Source organism: Pollicipes pollicipes, unplaced genomic scaffold (genome assembly GCF_011947565.3).
Source record: "Pollicipes pollicipes isolate AB1234 unplaced genomic scaffold, Ppol_2.1 Scaffold_7262;HRSCAF=8765_pilon_pilon_pilon, whole genome shotgun sequence".
Classification (NCBI taxonomy): Eukaryota; Metazoa; Arthropoda; class Thecostraca; order Pollicipedomorpha; family Pollicipedidae; genus Pollicipes; species Pollicipes pollicipes.
Window position 1 is genome coordinate 8882611 of NW_023597055.1, and position 12801 is coordinate 8895411.

Genomic DNA, 12801 nt, shown 5'->3' on the forward strand with positions numbered 1-12801 from the left:
GGTCGATGTGGTCCGGGCTGTTTTACTCCTAATCACCAACCTCCATTCAGCATGCCTACTTGTTCTACTACCTCGCCCTTCGCACGCTCTAAGCCGTCGTCTACTTTCTCTCTTGACGTTCCTTCTCTACCCTCGTATCAGTATCGATTCTATCGACGTACACAGGAACAACCTTACTTTGCCTGCGCCAACCATCCGCCTCTGCGAGGTATCTCCTGTGTCTAATCGCCGGGGGGATGGGGGGAGGTACTGCGAGCCTGTACGTCACGTTGGGGCTTCGTCTGAGTCCGAGCACCCTGGCGCGTCTGTTACACCAGCAGCAGCAGAGCCCCGGCCCTCATCCCGGCACCAGCGGCGGCGCGGCCCGCGCCACCGCCGCTGGATGGCGCGACCGCGTACGGCCGCCGCCACCCGCGGATGTCCGACGGACAGGCCGATGCTGGGCACAGGGACGGGGACGGAGACGGGGCAGGGACGGGACAGTGGCGGGAACGGTGGCAGGGACAGGAACAGGAACAGGGACAGGGACAGGGACAGGGACAGGGACAGGGACAGGGACAGGGACAGGGACAGGGACAGGGACAGAGACAGAGACAGAGACAGCGATGGGGACAGGAACGGGTGACGGGGACAGGGACGGGGTCGGTGGCTGGAAAGGGGGACAAGGGACGGGCACAAGCACGGGCACGGGCACGGGAGCGGGCACGGGCACGGGCACGGGCAGGGACGGCTGGGCGCAGCGCGCGCGAGGTCAGCCAGACCTCCAGACAGCGCACTGCAGGAGACGGAACAGGACGGGAGCGCAGCAGGACAGAGGTACGTCACTGGGCAAGCCCTCTACGCACCTGGTCTCCCGACATGTCTCCCAGCTCGGCAGCCAGACTCTTGGTGCCCGAGTTCAGCAGCTGCATGCCCTCGTGCAGACCCGTGGTGAGTAGCTGAGCCTGCAGCTCCTCGTTCGACTCCTGCAGCTCTGGGGACGGACGGAGCCACGCGACGCTGGTGTCACAGGCGGCGCCGGTGTGGCAGTTCTAGCACGGCTAGGGGCACCAGGGACCAGGGGTGCAGTTTCATATTCAGTTAGGGAGATGGCCAAAGCCCCCCTCCCCAACACAGGCTACAGCCGCTCAACTTTGTGGAGATAGTGGGCTAGATCTGGGGAGAAATCTTTTTGTTGGCATATTCTGGGGGCAGTGTAGGTTATTTTTCACTGTTCAGGCCCTTTCCCAACCCAGGTTGTGAAACTACGCCCCTGTCAAGAAAAACACCTGGGTACCAGATCTCCAAGTTCATTGCAAGCATCCTTCTCAGGCACAGCAAACGTGCACGCTACATCTCATCTTATTACAAACATCCTTCTCATGCACAGTAAACGTATACACTACGTCTCAGCAACACGCTTTGTATCGATCTCCTCCGAGTAGGCCCATCGTTACATGACTCAGCCCACGTTGCTTTGCTACTTGCCAGCTATACGCTCCAAACGCACACGGACACGATACAGCTACGGTAAGCTTTGCAAATACCTCACAAAGTCTGTTGTTGCATAACCTGACGTCTGACCTTTGTCCTGTCGGACCTGGAGGCTCCACTTCGTTCTCCGGACAGAGCTGGCGTCTCACCTTTGTTCTCCTGCTGGAGCTCGCGACTCGCAATTATTCCTCGCCAAGGTGGCGCCTCAACTTTACTCTCCCGCCTAAGCTGACGCCTCACCTTTATGCTCATGTCAGAAATGATGCTTCACCTACGTTTCCCCGTCACATCTGGCGCCTCACCTTTGTTCTCCCGGACCTGGCACCTCACCTTTGTTCTCTTGTCGGAGCAGGTGCTTCACTCTTGTTCTCCTGCTGGAGCTGGCGCCTCACCTTTGTTCTCCTGCCGGAGCTGGCGCCACACCTTTGTTCTCCTGTTGGAGCTGGCGCCTCACCTTTGTTCTCCTGCCGGAGCTGGCGCAGCTCGGCCTCCAGTTCCGAGTGCTGCAGCCGGATCAGACCGGACTCGTCCGACTCCGTCTTGAGGCGCAGACTCGCCGTCCGCTGCGTCTCCTCCAGCTCGCGCGAGAGCTCGGCCATCATCTGATGGCGCCGGCAGAGCACAACGGTCAGCGGGGCACGAGAACACACTTACGTCATAGGAGATTTGCACGCCACCGAGTCACGCGAGCTCGGCTCAGCAGACATCCGTCCGGCTCCTGCCATCGTCACAACATACGCTGACGATCGTCTGACGTAGACATCTGAGATGTGTTTGGCAGACCACTTCCGCTTGAGCACATCCTGGCCTTCTTTCGACGTTCTCTTCTCTACATGCCGGAGTTTTTCTGGCACATCAAAATTTGAACAAAAAGGCTCTATTCATAGTCATGGTACCCTTCCCGTTAGTCCTATTCGCATCCTACGTGAGTATGGTATGCATTTCTCTCTCAGCTTTTGTTCATAGCCCCAAGATCATTTACACATACCGAGACCTGGACATTGGTTGCGGGACTTACGGGGTTTCGTACTTTGCACTACCTATTTCACCTTTATTCCAGTGGACACCCCTACAGCTCCTCAATGGGAGGGGGAGGGAAATGGCCACAGCGGCGGGAGCCACCCTACAGTGTGCCCCCCCCCCCCCCCCGAGCCTCCCGCTCCTGACCTGGGCCTGTGCGCTGCGCTGGCTCTCCAGCTCCGAGCAAGCCCGCCGCTCCAAGTCGACGGCCCGTCGCGTCTGCTCGCGCGCCTCGTCCAGCGCCGCCTGCAGCTCGACCAGCCGCTCGTCCAGCGCGGCACGCTCGTCGGCCGAGCCGCGCAGCTGCTGCCGACAGCGGTCCGCCTCCGCCTCGGCGAACCGCAGCTCTTTCTCCAGACTCAGAGACCTGAAGGAGCCGGGCGACGTCAGCCGAGAGTGGGAATCGAGCAGGGAAAGGGGTGTCAAAGAGCGAGGCCAGAAACAGACAGAGGTGGCAGGGAGCAGGGGATGGAAACAGACAGGGGTGACAGAGAGCGAGAGACAGACAGAAAGCGGGTGACAGACAGAGGCAGGGGTGACAGAGAGCGGGAGACGGACAGGGACAGGGAAGACAGAGAGCAGGGAACGGACAGAGGCATGGGTGGCAGGGAGCAGGGGACGGACAGGGACAGGGGTGACAGAGAGCGGGGAAAAGACAGGGACGGGATGGCAGAGAGTGAGGAACGGACAGGAGCAGGGGTGGCAGAAACCAGATGAAGGATAGGATGATTTCGCTAGCAGTCCGCTCAAGAAACGTGACATGTGAGCACCTGACCACCGATGTGCCGAGCAGCCTCAAAATTACGACCGTCTTTGGGACTGCTCTGATGTGTCGCGGAAGCCGGCTGTCATCAGAATGTTACGTGGCCGCACCAGGTGTGACACGCCCTGACCTGATCTGGTGGTTTTCCACTTCTAGCAGCTTCTCCCGTTCGAGCCGCTGCATCAGCTCCCTGTGGCGCCTCTTCTCTGAGTCCAGCTGCTCCTCAGCCCGCATCTCCGCGTCTCGCAGCTGAAATGGGCCGCGGGCCGGCGCCGGTCAGCCATCAGCTGATCCTCAGACGCGCCGGTCAGCCACCAGCCGACCCTCAGATGCGCCGGTCAGCTGCCAGCCAACCCTCAGACGCGCCGGTCAGCCACCGGTCGACGCTCAGACGCGCCGGTCAGCCGTCAGCCGATCCTCAGATGCACCGGTCAGCCGCCAGCCGATCCTCGGACGCGCCGATCAGCCACCAGCCGACCCTCAGACGCGCCGGTCAGCCACCGGTCGACGCTCAGACGCGGCGCACACGGCCCCTGACGGACCTCATCACACGCGTTCTCGTCTGACGTGGCGTCGTAGATCACCGCGTTCTCAGACACGCCACGAGGACGTGGGAAAATACGAGGACAGTAGGCACTGTCTGACATTACTTCTGAGCTCCGTATTCATCTAGCAAACCTGCTGAGCGATTGCAAATCGCACAGTAAACGAAAAAAATGATTGCTCATGAAAGTATTGACTAATTATTTAGTGCAACGAACATGCTAAACGAGAGCATGCTCTCGCAACGGCTTGACGTATGCTCGGAAGCCCGACCACAGGCCCGGAGCCCCGCCGGCCGGTGCCCTGCTTCAGACCCGGAGCCCCGCCGGCCGGTGCCCTGCTTCAGACCCGGAACCCCGCCGGCCGGTGCCCTGCTTCAGACCCGGAGCCCCGCCGTCCGGTGCCCTGCTTCAGACCCGGAGCCCTGCCGGCCGGTGCCCGACCTCAGACCCGGAGCCCCGCCGTCCGGTGCCCGACGTAAGACCCGAAGCCCCGCCGGCGTACCTGTTCCTCCATCATGATGAGCCGCGCCTGCAATGTGGCGTTCTCCTCCTTGCTCCTGGTATAGCGGTCGTCCGTGTTGTTCTGGTTCTCGGCCAGTACGGTGACCTGCCGTTCCAGCACCTGCACCTGCGACAGAAGACAAGGTAAGGCGAGGTCAGGCGGGCGGGGGAGGCAGGCGTCAGCTGACACAGGTGAAGGCTAGGTTAGAGGTTAGATGGCAGAACTCTTGGTTAGAGTAATGGTACATATTGCATAACGGGAAATGAGACATTCTATGTTCCTTTTGCTGCGAGTTGGGAGCTCGGAGATCCGCTTCGACGAATAATTGTCATAATACGTGGGATATGAAGCATTGCACACTTCCGGTGACAGACGGACACCTATGCAGACAATGTCCCAACGTTATCGTAGTTTTAGTTCGCATCACGACACTGTAATTAATCTCGGCACCGAATCGAAACATTCCTAGACGTTCGCAGGCAAGCACCAAGCTCACTCCTGAAAAAATATATTTACAGCAACACAGAATTCTCCACGAGAGGGCCGTGCATGGGCACAAAATCATGTCCGCTAAGCTGAGCCCCTGGAGGACACGCTACATCTGGAAGACACGCTGCGAGTCGTGTGTGCCAGGTGGCGCGACACGCTCCCAAAGCGTGATCTCCCGGTACTATTATCCGCACAAAATTTTTTGAACGCCTATGACGTCATAAATGACGTTCATAAACATCGACGAGCTGCCGTTACTTCGAAGCTATCGCCAACCTTGCCCCATACATGACGCTCAGGCCATTGGCGTTAACGCTACGACGTGTCCATCATGACGTCATGAGTCACACGTTGCCTAGCAACGGCCACTGTCGGGCAAGCCTCAGCTTGCCCGACATGTCATATCCGCCGGCCCGATAACTTCACGGGATCAATGGCGGCAAGAGTGTCCTGACCAGCGGCCCGGGGCGGCCTTCCTCGGCCACATCGAGCCGGCGAGGGGGTAAGGTTTGTCGGCCGGCCGCCGGTAGCCACACGCGGCACACGAGGCGGCGCGCTGCGCCGGTCTAGTCGCCCCATGACCAGGTCCTCGCCCGCGGGATGGGCTCCGGCAGGATTGAATACGTTCCGACCATGATCACCGCAGCATCCGAGCTGCACCCGAAACACGGTCAGCCCAAGCGAAATATTACGCATCTTGTAAGTAAACTGCATAATGCATTGCACACATCGAGACGTGACGTTAGATCTGCAGTCGATGTGCAGTTACTTCAATTCACACGGCGCCTCCAAATAGTTCTCGTTCGTTCGCCGGAGAGCGAGCGACAGTCGCGAGAGGTGGCGTGGGCGGAGAACCTCCCGCGCCTCCCACTCACTTTCTCGTGCGTGTCCAGGTACCACGAGTACAGGTCCGTCTCCCCGAACGCCGTGCCGCGAAAGCTGAACAGGCCCTCCCACCAGTCGTACTCGAGTTCCCCGCTGCCATCCGCCCTGACCTCCGGCGTCGACCTGGCCTCGGCGTCACCCGCCCGGCGACGCGGCTGCGGCGAGCGCGCGGAGCGCAGAAACTGGCGTAGCTGCGACGACACGACGCTGTTGTAGACGGGCACCTCCAGCAAGCCTTGGCCAGTGTCCTCCAGGTCCAGGTCGCAGAGTGACCTCAGGTCGCCGCTCGAGGAGACCAGCTCATCTTCCAGGCCGCTGTCGGCCACGTCGGCGGGGTCAGTGACCCGGATGGCCGGCTGGTCGGCCGTGAGCTGCGGCATCTTCTCAGACATTGGATCTCCACCGATGCCGTCTTCTCATTCCAACACCTGTGCACGGCGCCAGCTGTGACAAGGAAGTTGGGCAAAAGCGTGCGCCAGCTGCTTGACGTCGAGCTAAATATTCCGAGCCTAGATTTGTGAACACAGGATGCTGTTTGTGGAAGGATTCCTATGCAAGGCCGACCCTTAGCTTTGACCGTGACCTCCCCGTCCACAGCAGTTCTCCAGCCCGAGGGAGGGGTTGAGGGACACCCGCTGTGAATGTGGAAAGCGTGACCCGATTTCACGAGAACCCTTCCAAATCCCCTGCAGGGCAAGGTCCGACCCACCGCCGCGTAGCAAACAGCGAACGGAACTGCCGAGTTTCGCTCGCCGGGTGACCTCCTGCTGACCTTGGAAGTCGGACATCCATCCAGCCGCAACACTTCCGCAGACAGCAAGACAGCGGGCACCATGGACCGCGATTGACGTCTTTGGTTCGCACTGAGCACTGGCAGCAAGCCACCTGGTGCCCCACGCATCCTTGACGGAACGGCGACCGGTGACGTCAGATGGCTGTGTGGCAGCACGCAAACTGAGCGATGCCCCACAGGACGCATCAGTATGGACCTAATACGGCCACGACGCATGCATGCACCACACACCACAACTGAACACAATGAGCGTTTACAGAATAGCTTATCTGAGCCATCCTTCCCCTTGCGACACCCCCAAAAACGTCACTGGGTCTACCGGTGACGTCATATCCGTTGCAGGTCAGACCGTGACGGCGACAGACGCTCATTGTCTAGCTCATTCCAGCACCTGCCCAGTGCTAACAACCACGTGGAGCTCAGTCTGCTGACGGCCCCCGAGCTGCCGGAGGGTGGACGCCATCTTGGAAAGTTTGGGGCACACCTGGGGCAACCAGCTACAGACCCAGGGCAGCGTGATAGACCTAGGGCACGCTGAACAAGACATAGGGGAGCTTGAAGCATACCTGCCCGGGGCAGCACGCGTTGGACCTGGGTGGCTGGCATCAAGCAAGCCTAGGGCAGCAAACGATCGAGTCGGAAAGGCGTGCACGCAACCGAGAGACTCGAAATTGTCCGGAGAGGGAAGGTTACACGCAATGGGCTCAGCTGAGGGGCAGGGTTGCCCTAAAGACTGGACTGAACAGAGGGCCCGGGATTCTCATCTAGACGACCGTCGGCTCAGACGACGAAATGGTGCTTATCCGCCGAGCTATAACGTGAAGCTGGCATGCTTTTGTCCAACCTTGGTCACTTACGGACCCTGTATGTAATCGTAGCACAAAAAGCTAAGCGCAGGCACATGCAAACCATGCACCCAATGTCGTCTCTGAGCGGGTACGATTTCACGTCCCAAACCATACCAGAGTGAAAAATCAAGAAAAAGCTGACCGAACTGACACGCTAGCTGGACTTGGTGCCGTCAAGCAGCTGGCGCACACTCCGGCGTCTCGAATCGAACGCTTGTCCCATTTGCCTGTGGTCGTCACTGACGTCGTACCGTCCGCACGCACGGAGACCCGCACTTCATGGGGTTATTGGTGCTCCAGCGCCGGCACAGCGACTTCTTGCCGTATTTGTCCCACTCCGACGTTTAGCTCCCCTGGACGCGTTCACTGCTCTCCCACAACCACTGCACTGACGCATGGGGCCGCTCAAGCACCGCCACCTTCCCGCACTTTCACGAAGTTGATGTCGCTCGCTACGCCCGTCTCGCCGCCGACGTCGCCCTCGACACACTAAAACGCTGCTGCCTCCCTGTACTGTCACGGATTCAGCGTTGCTTGGAGCGACCACTCCTACCAACACCAGCACCAACACCCCGAGTCCGCACAGCCGCCGTTCGTCCCGGCGCGACGGTGGCGCCACCTCGCCCCCTCCGCAGTCTGGCCCCGCCCGCGCGCAGCTCTCTCGCCCACGGGCGGTGGCAGCCCCCACAGTGACGTCGGCGCACCCCGCCGCAGGCGTACGTGACGGCCACGGCCGCAGCCCGCCGCCCTGTGGCCTATTTTTAACGCGCCCCGCAGCCGCCGCCAGCGGCCGCGCGGGGGCTGTGGCGGCGCTGCCGTCGCCTGGCGCCTGACCCGGCTCTGGCGCGGGTCAGGTCTGCGGCGGCCTTAACCGGATGATGTGACTGCACGGGATCTGCCAGCCGCACGGGATCACAGACACCGGCAGGGCGATATCTGTGGTTTGGACTGCAGAGGCGCCTAGCCAGCAGCCCCAGGCTCGCAATCTTGCGTCAGCTCACCATCCATGCTGTCTTATGTCATCGCACCATAAAAACAAAGAAACAAACGGACAGCCGCACGGCCCATGGGCACATGGCGACGGAAACCGCGCGGTGCGCCCGTCCGCCGGCCGCGCGCAGTAACCATGACGACTCGCAAGCTGTGCCGACCGGCCACGCTGACCGGCGCCGGAGGTGGGGGGTGGAGGGGGAGGGGACGGATGTCACGACCTCGGCGCCGCGGGCCGCCGCGAAGCTCACGGTCGGCTGGCCCGGCGCACTGCAACGGCAGACACCGCAGGCGAGGCAACAATGAAGAGCTGCCCGAGCCCGGGGCGGGGATGTGAGGTGTCTGGGCCCGGGGCAGGGGTGTGACGTGTCTGAGCCCGGGGCGGGGATGTAACGTGTCTGGGCCCGGGGCGGGGATGTGAGGTGTCTGAGCCCGGGTCGGGGATGTGAGACGCCATGTCTGGGTCGGGAGTGTGAGGTGTCTGGGCGCATGGCGGGGATATGAAGTGTCTGGGCCCGGAGCGTGGATGTGGTGTCTGGGCCCGGGGCAGGAATGCGAGGTGCCTGGGCCCGGGGCAGGGATGTGACGTGTCTGGGTCCGGGGCAGGGATGTGAGGTGTCTGAGCCCGGGTCGGGGATGTGAGACCCCGTGTCTGGGTCGGGAGTGTGAGGTGTCTGGGTCCAGGACAGGGATGTGAGGTGTCTGAGCCTGGGGCGGGGATGTGAGGCGTCTGGGCCCGGGGCGGAAATGTAAGGTGTATGGCCCCGGGGCGGGGATGTGAGGTGTCTGGGCCCGGGGCGGGGATGTAAAACCCCGGGTCTGGGTCGGAAGCGTGAGGTGTCTGAACCCGGGGCGGGGATGTGAGGTGTCTGAGCCCCGGCAGTGATGTGAGGGTCTGGGCCCGGGGCGAAATGTAAGGTGTATGGCCCCGGGGCGGGGATGTGAGGTGTCTGGGCCCGGGGCGGGGATGCAAACCCCGGGTCTGGTCGGAAGCGTGAGGTGTCTGAACCCGGGGCGGGGATGTGAGGTGTCTGAGCCCGGGGCAGTGATGTGAGGTGTCTGGGCCCGGGTCAGGGATGTGAGGTGTCGGGGCCCAGGGCGGAGATATGGGGAACCTGGGCCCACGGAGGGGGTGTGGGTGTCGGGCCCAAGGCGAGGATGTGAACTATCTGGGCTCAGGGTGTGAGGATGTGAGCTCACTTGCCAGCCGGAGCCGTGCCCCGGCTCCGGGCAGAAGGGGTCCTTGTTACGGCGGCTGGAGCCAGTCAAGCGCTACAGGAGGTAGACAGTGCTCGGAGTATGCCCACTTAGATCGCGCCAGTATTTGAGGAGGTCCCCGAGGAGGTCAACGTAGAAGCTTATGCGCCGCCGAACTCGCCGACGCATTTTGATCGCAGATAAGCGATGAGGTAAGACCACGCTATCGTGATGTCCTTAGTGCCTTCAAAACCGCAGCTCACGCAGACCGGCAGATACTTCCCGGGACCGAGCGGCGGCCTACCGTCCTCGCCGGCCGCGGCGGGCGGTGGGAGGGGTCAAAGGGCCGAACCTTGGTTGGCCAGTGAGTCGAGCTCAGCACCGCATGCTGTGCATGCCCTGGATGACGACCTGGCGCAGAAGACCGGCCGAGGCGAAGCGGAAGAATGAGCACGTTTTTTTGGCAATGTCTAGTTTCAGACGGAAACTAATTATTCTCCCAGGTCAGGAATCAGAACGAATATTTTTCACAGCATATGTACACAATTGGGTGCGACCAACTTACCTTATGATTGAGATCATTGACATCATCTTCTATTGAGATGTCGGAATACATGTCTTCTCCATCACAGTTGGAGCTACGACCAGATGAATTAAAGCTAGGTGTTCGGAACACGGGGCTGAAACGGACAGAGACATCTAGTGAGCCCAACGTACACTTGTGTTGTGCTTTGCGACCTCGGCGGCGTGCACCTGGTGGCAGCGAACGTAAGCTACAGTGCTATTATTTCACCACCACACTGTCCACATGCCCAACTACGCACCTGAAACAACGCAGATCCGAGCGAAGTGAATCAGATACAGCCTGTTCGGTAATTGACCGGGCGACCTAGGTTTCTGAACGATACGACTGACGCCTGTCCCTGAACTTACACCGTCCGGTGACGTCATATAAATAATTTCCAACTCGAACACAGCTGACCCCTGCGCCGAAGTCGGCAAACAGCCGTCCGTCCACACTGTGATGTTGATACGTGAAGGCCCAACTTCGACGGGAACAGTAGGCGACCACATAACTAACGCACTGGCACAAGAAAAACATTAGCACGTTAGCGGGTAAATGCTCTCGTTTACCCGGATCAAAGCCCACTTCCCTTTGCGGTCACTGGTCTTTGCCCACAGCTCAGTTTGCTGTCGGGCCCGACCGAGCGCGGCGCTGTCTAGGGAAGGGTGCTTGAGTAAGACGTACTAGCCAGCATCGCCTGCATTATCTGTGCATACATCTTATATTACTCGACTGGCTCGACTTGAAAAAGTGCGTAGCCAACTATCTCATTTTTTCCTCTACAAACGCTCCCGTCTCGCAGCTCCCACTTGGTGCCACACCCCTGCAGCGGCCGTCTCACCGGGCGCGCGTTAGGGCCGTCCGTCAGGAGTGGACGCCTCGCGGTCGCCCTGGTTAGCGGTCCCGCCCGAGCATCCTCACATTCCTGACCTGCGCTTCCCTCCCTCGTCATTAGCATAGCTCTGGAATAGCTATCGATGGCTGAACGAATCTAACTTACTTCCTCTAGCTAACCTCACTAAAAACAACGAAACAAAAGCTTTCTTTTGCAACCCAATAGCCCTACAAAAAACCAAACGCTCGCGAAGTTTCGATGTTCGGGCCATCCTTGAAATGGAACACAAACTACGGATCACTTGTCGCCACACCCGTGGCTTGACACTCCGTACAGGGCGGAGGAAATCTCGCTGTTCACCACGTCACTGACGACTAATGTCACGACCCGTGGGACTTCGCCGAGCACGTCCGCCCGCCACCCACGTGAGCACAGCGCGTCCAGCCCACACCTGCAGCGTCTCCCTGCGGTCGGAGGCTCCCTGCAGCGAGACTCGCGGTGGCGGCAGCGGGGCGAAACAACACCCCCCGGGGATCGACCGGATCAGCGGCCGGCCACGACAGCTGACATTACACGCCGATCCGCTGGCTGTGTGACTGCTAACCCCGCGAGGAGATCCTGCAGTCGAGAGAACCGGGCGGGAACTCGGCGTCTCCGGCCCGGTCTCAGGCGGCGGCGGGCCTTATAGGGGACGGAGCGCTGGCGTCCAACCGCAGGTCCCTGGGCATTAGGCAGGTCCCACACCTGCGCAAATGTTTTCTCCGAATCACGGAATCGGAAAAGCGTCCGGAGTTCAACCGGAGAGAAGAATGCCCACATATTTCACTGCCACAACCACGCGGGACCGCCGCGCCTGAGGCCGTTCTGGACGGTCGTTCGGAGAGGCCGCTGCGCCGAAATCAGCACGCTCAACCAAGCGGTGTCCGTCACACATCACACCCACCGTGCACATCAACAGCATGTCGGCCTGTCATGGGGCGTCAACGTTGTTCCAATGACTGACACGAACAACATCCGGACCCGTGCACTAACCGCATACCTTTGTTAGGAAAGTCAACGCATCCGACATGGCAAGCATTTTTGCGAGGCGAGGAAAAGAACGCTCACGCGGCTCGGAGCCCGCTCGCTTGCTGCGAAGGCTAACGTGCAGATTCTCAGCTCGATACATTCTATACATTTCATGAATCAGGTGCCATTAACCATGGGTTTCCTGTGTGGTACACGTGATGCACTGTGAGGCGTGTGACTAATGTGAAACGTGTGACGCAGGTGACATGCGTCGAGCAGCGTGTGACCAATACGATGTGTACGCCCGGCAACATGTGTAACACATGTGGAGTGTGGACTAAGTAAGAAAAGCGTGTTGAGAACGTTGGTCCACGTCACGTGTCCCGCCCCCCCCCCCCCCCACACACAGACAGGCGCGACACACGCTGTTCACGCGACAGTGTGAGCCGTTTGGTCCGTGAAGCCAGACTCACCTGCTCAGGCCAGTGGGCGCCCCGGGCCGCTTGCTGGACCTGCAACACAGAGACCGATGTCAGCCCACGATCGGTTTGCTGAGATATGACATCAGAGGCCCGGGTCGGCTCTCCGATCGGCTTGCTGAGATATGACATCAGAGGCCCGGGTCGGCTCTGCAGGGCAGCGGGCGCCGCCCTCGCCACCGTCAAGGTAAATGCCTGCCTTCACCACGAATGACACGAGCGGTAAGCAAACACATTCCGGTCACAGCCTATTTCACCCAGTAAGGTGAAGAACTGGTGCTTAAAGGTCACCTCTCTCGCAGCCTGTCTGTTCCTCGGCGCATTTACGTGCACCAGGTTGCCGTCTCCGGGGCGAGGCAAGCGCAGGGGTTTGACCAGCGCTCCTCGACAGCGTGCCGCCACATCCTCA

The 12801-nt window shown here is 60.4% G+C and overlaps 1 protein-coding gene across 1 annotated transcript in view; it reads right to left on the minus strand.

Moving 5' to 3' along the window:
• Positions 1 to 12801, minus strand: part of LOC119113762 (rab11 family-interacting protein 4B) — a gene marked incomplete at its 5' end in the record, with an annotated part of 35644 nt that overhangs the window by 3169 nt on the left and 19674 nt on the right. The window contains 7 exon segments of the mRNA XM_037238004.1: positions 846 to 973; positions 1928 to 2075; positions 2641 to 2860; positions 3387 to 3505; positions 4304 to 4429; positions 10071 to 10185; positions 12387 to 12425. Coding sequence (XP_037093899.1) covers positions 846 to 973; positions 1928 to 2075; positions 2641 to 2860; positions 3387 to 3505; positions 4304 to 4429; positions 10071 to 10185; positions 12387 to 12425 — 895 coding nt within the window.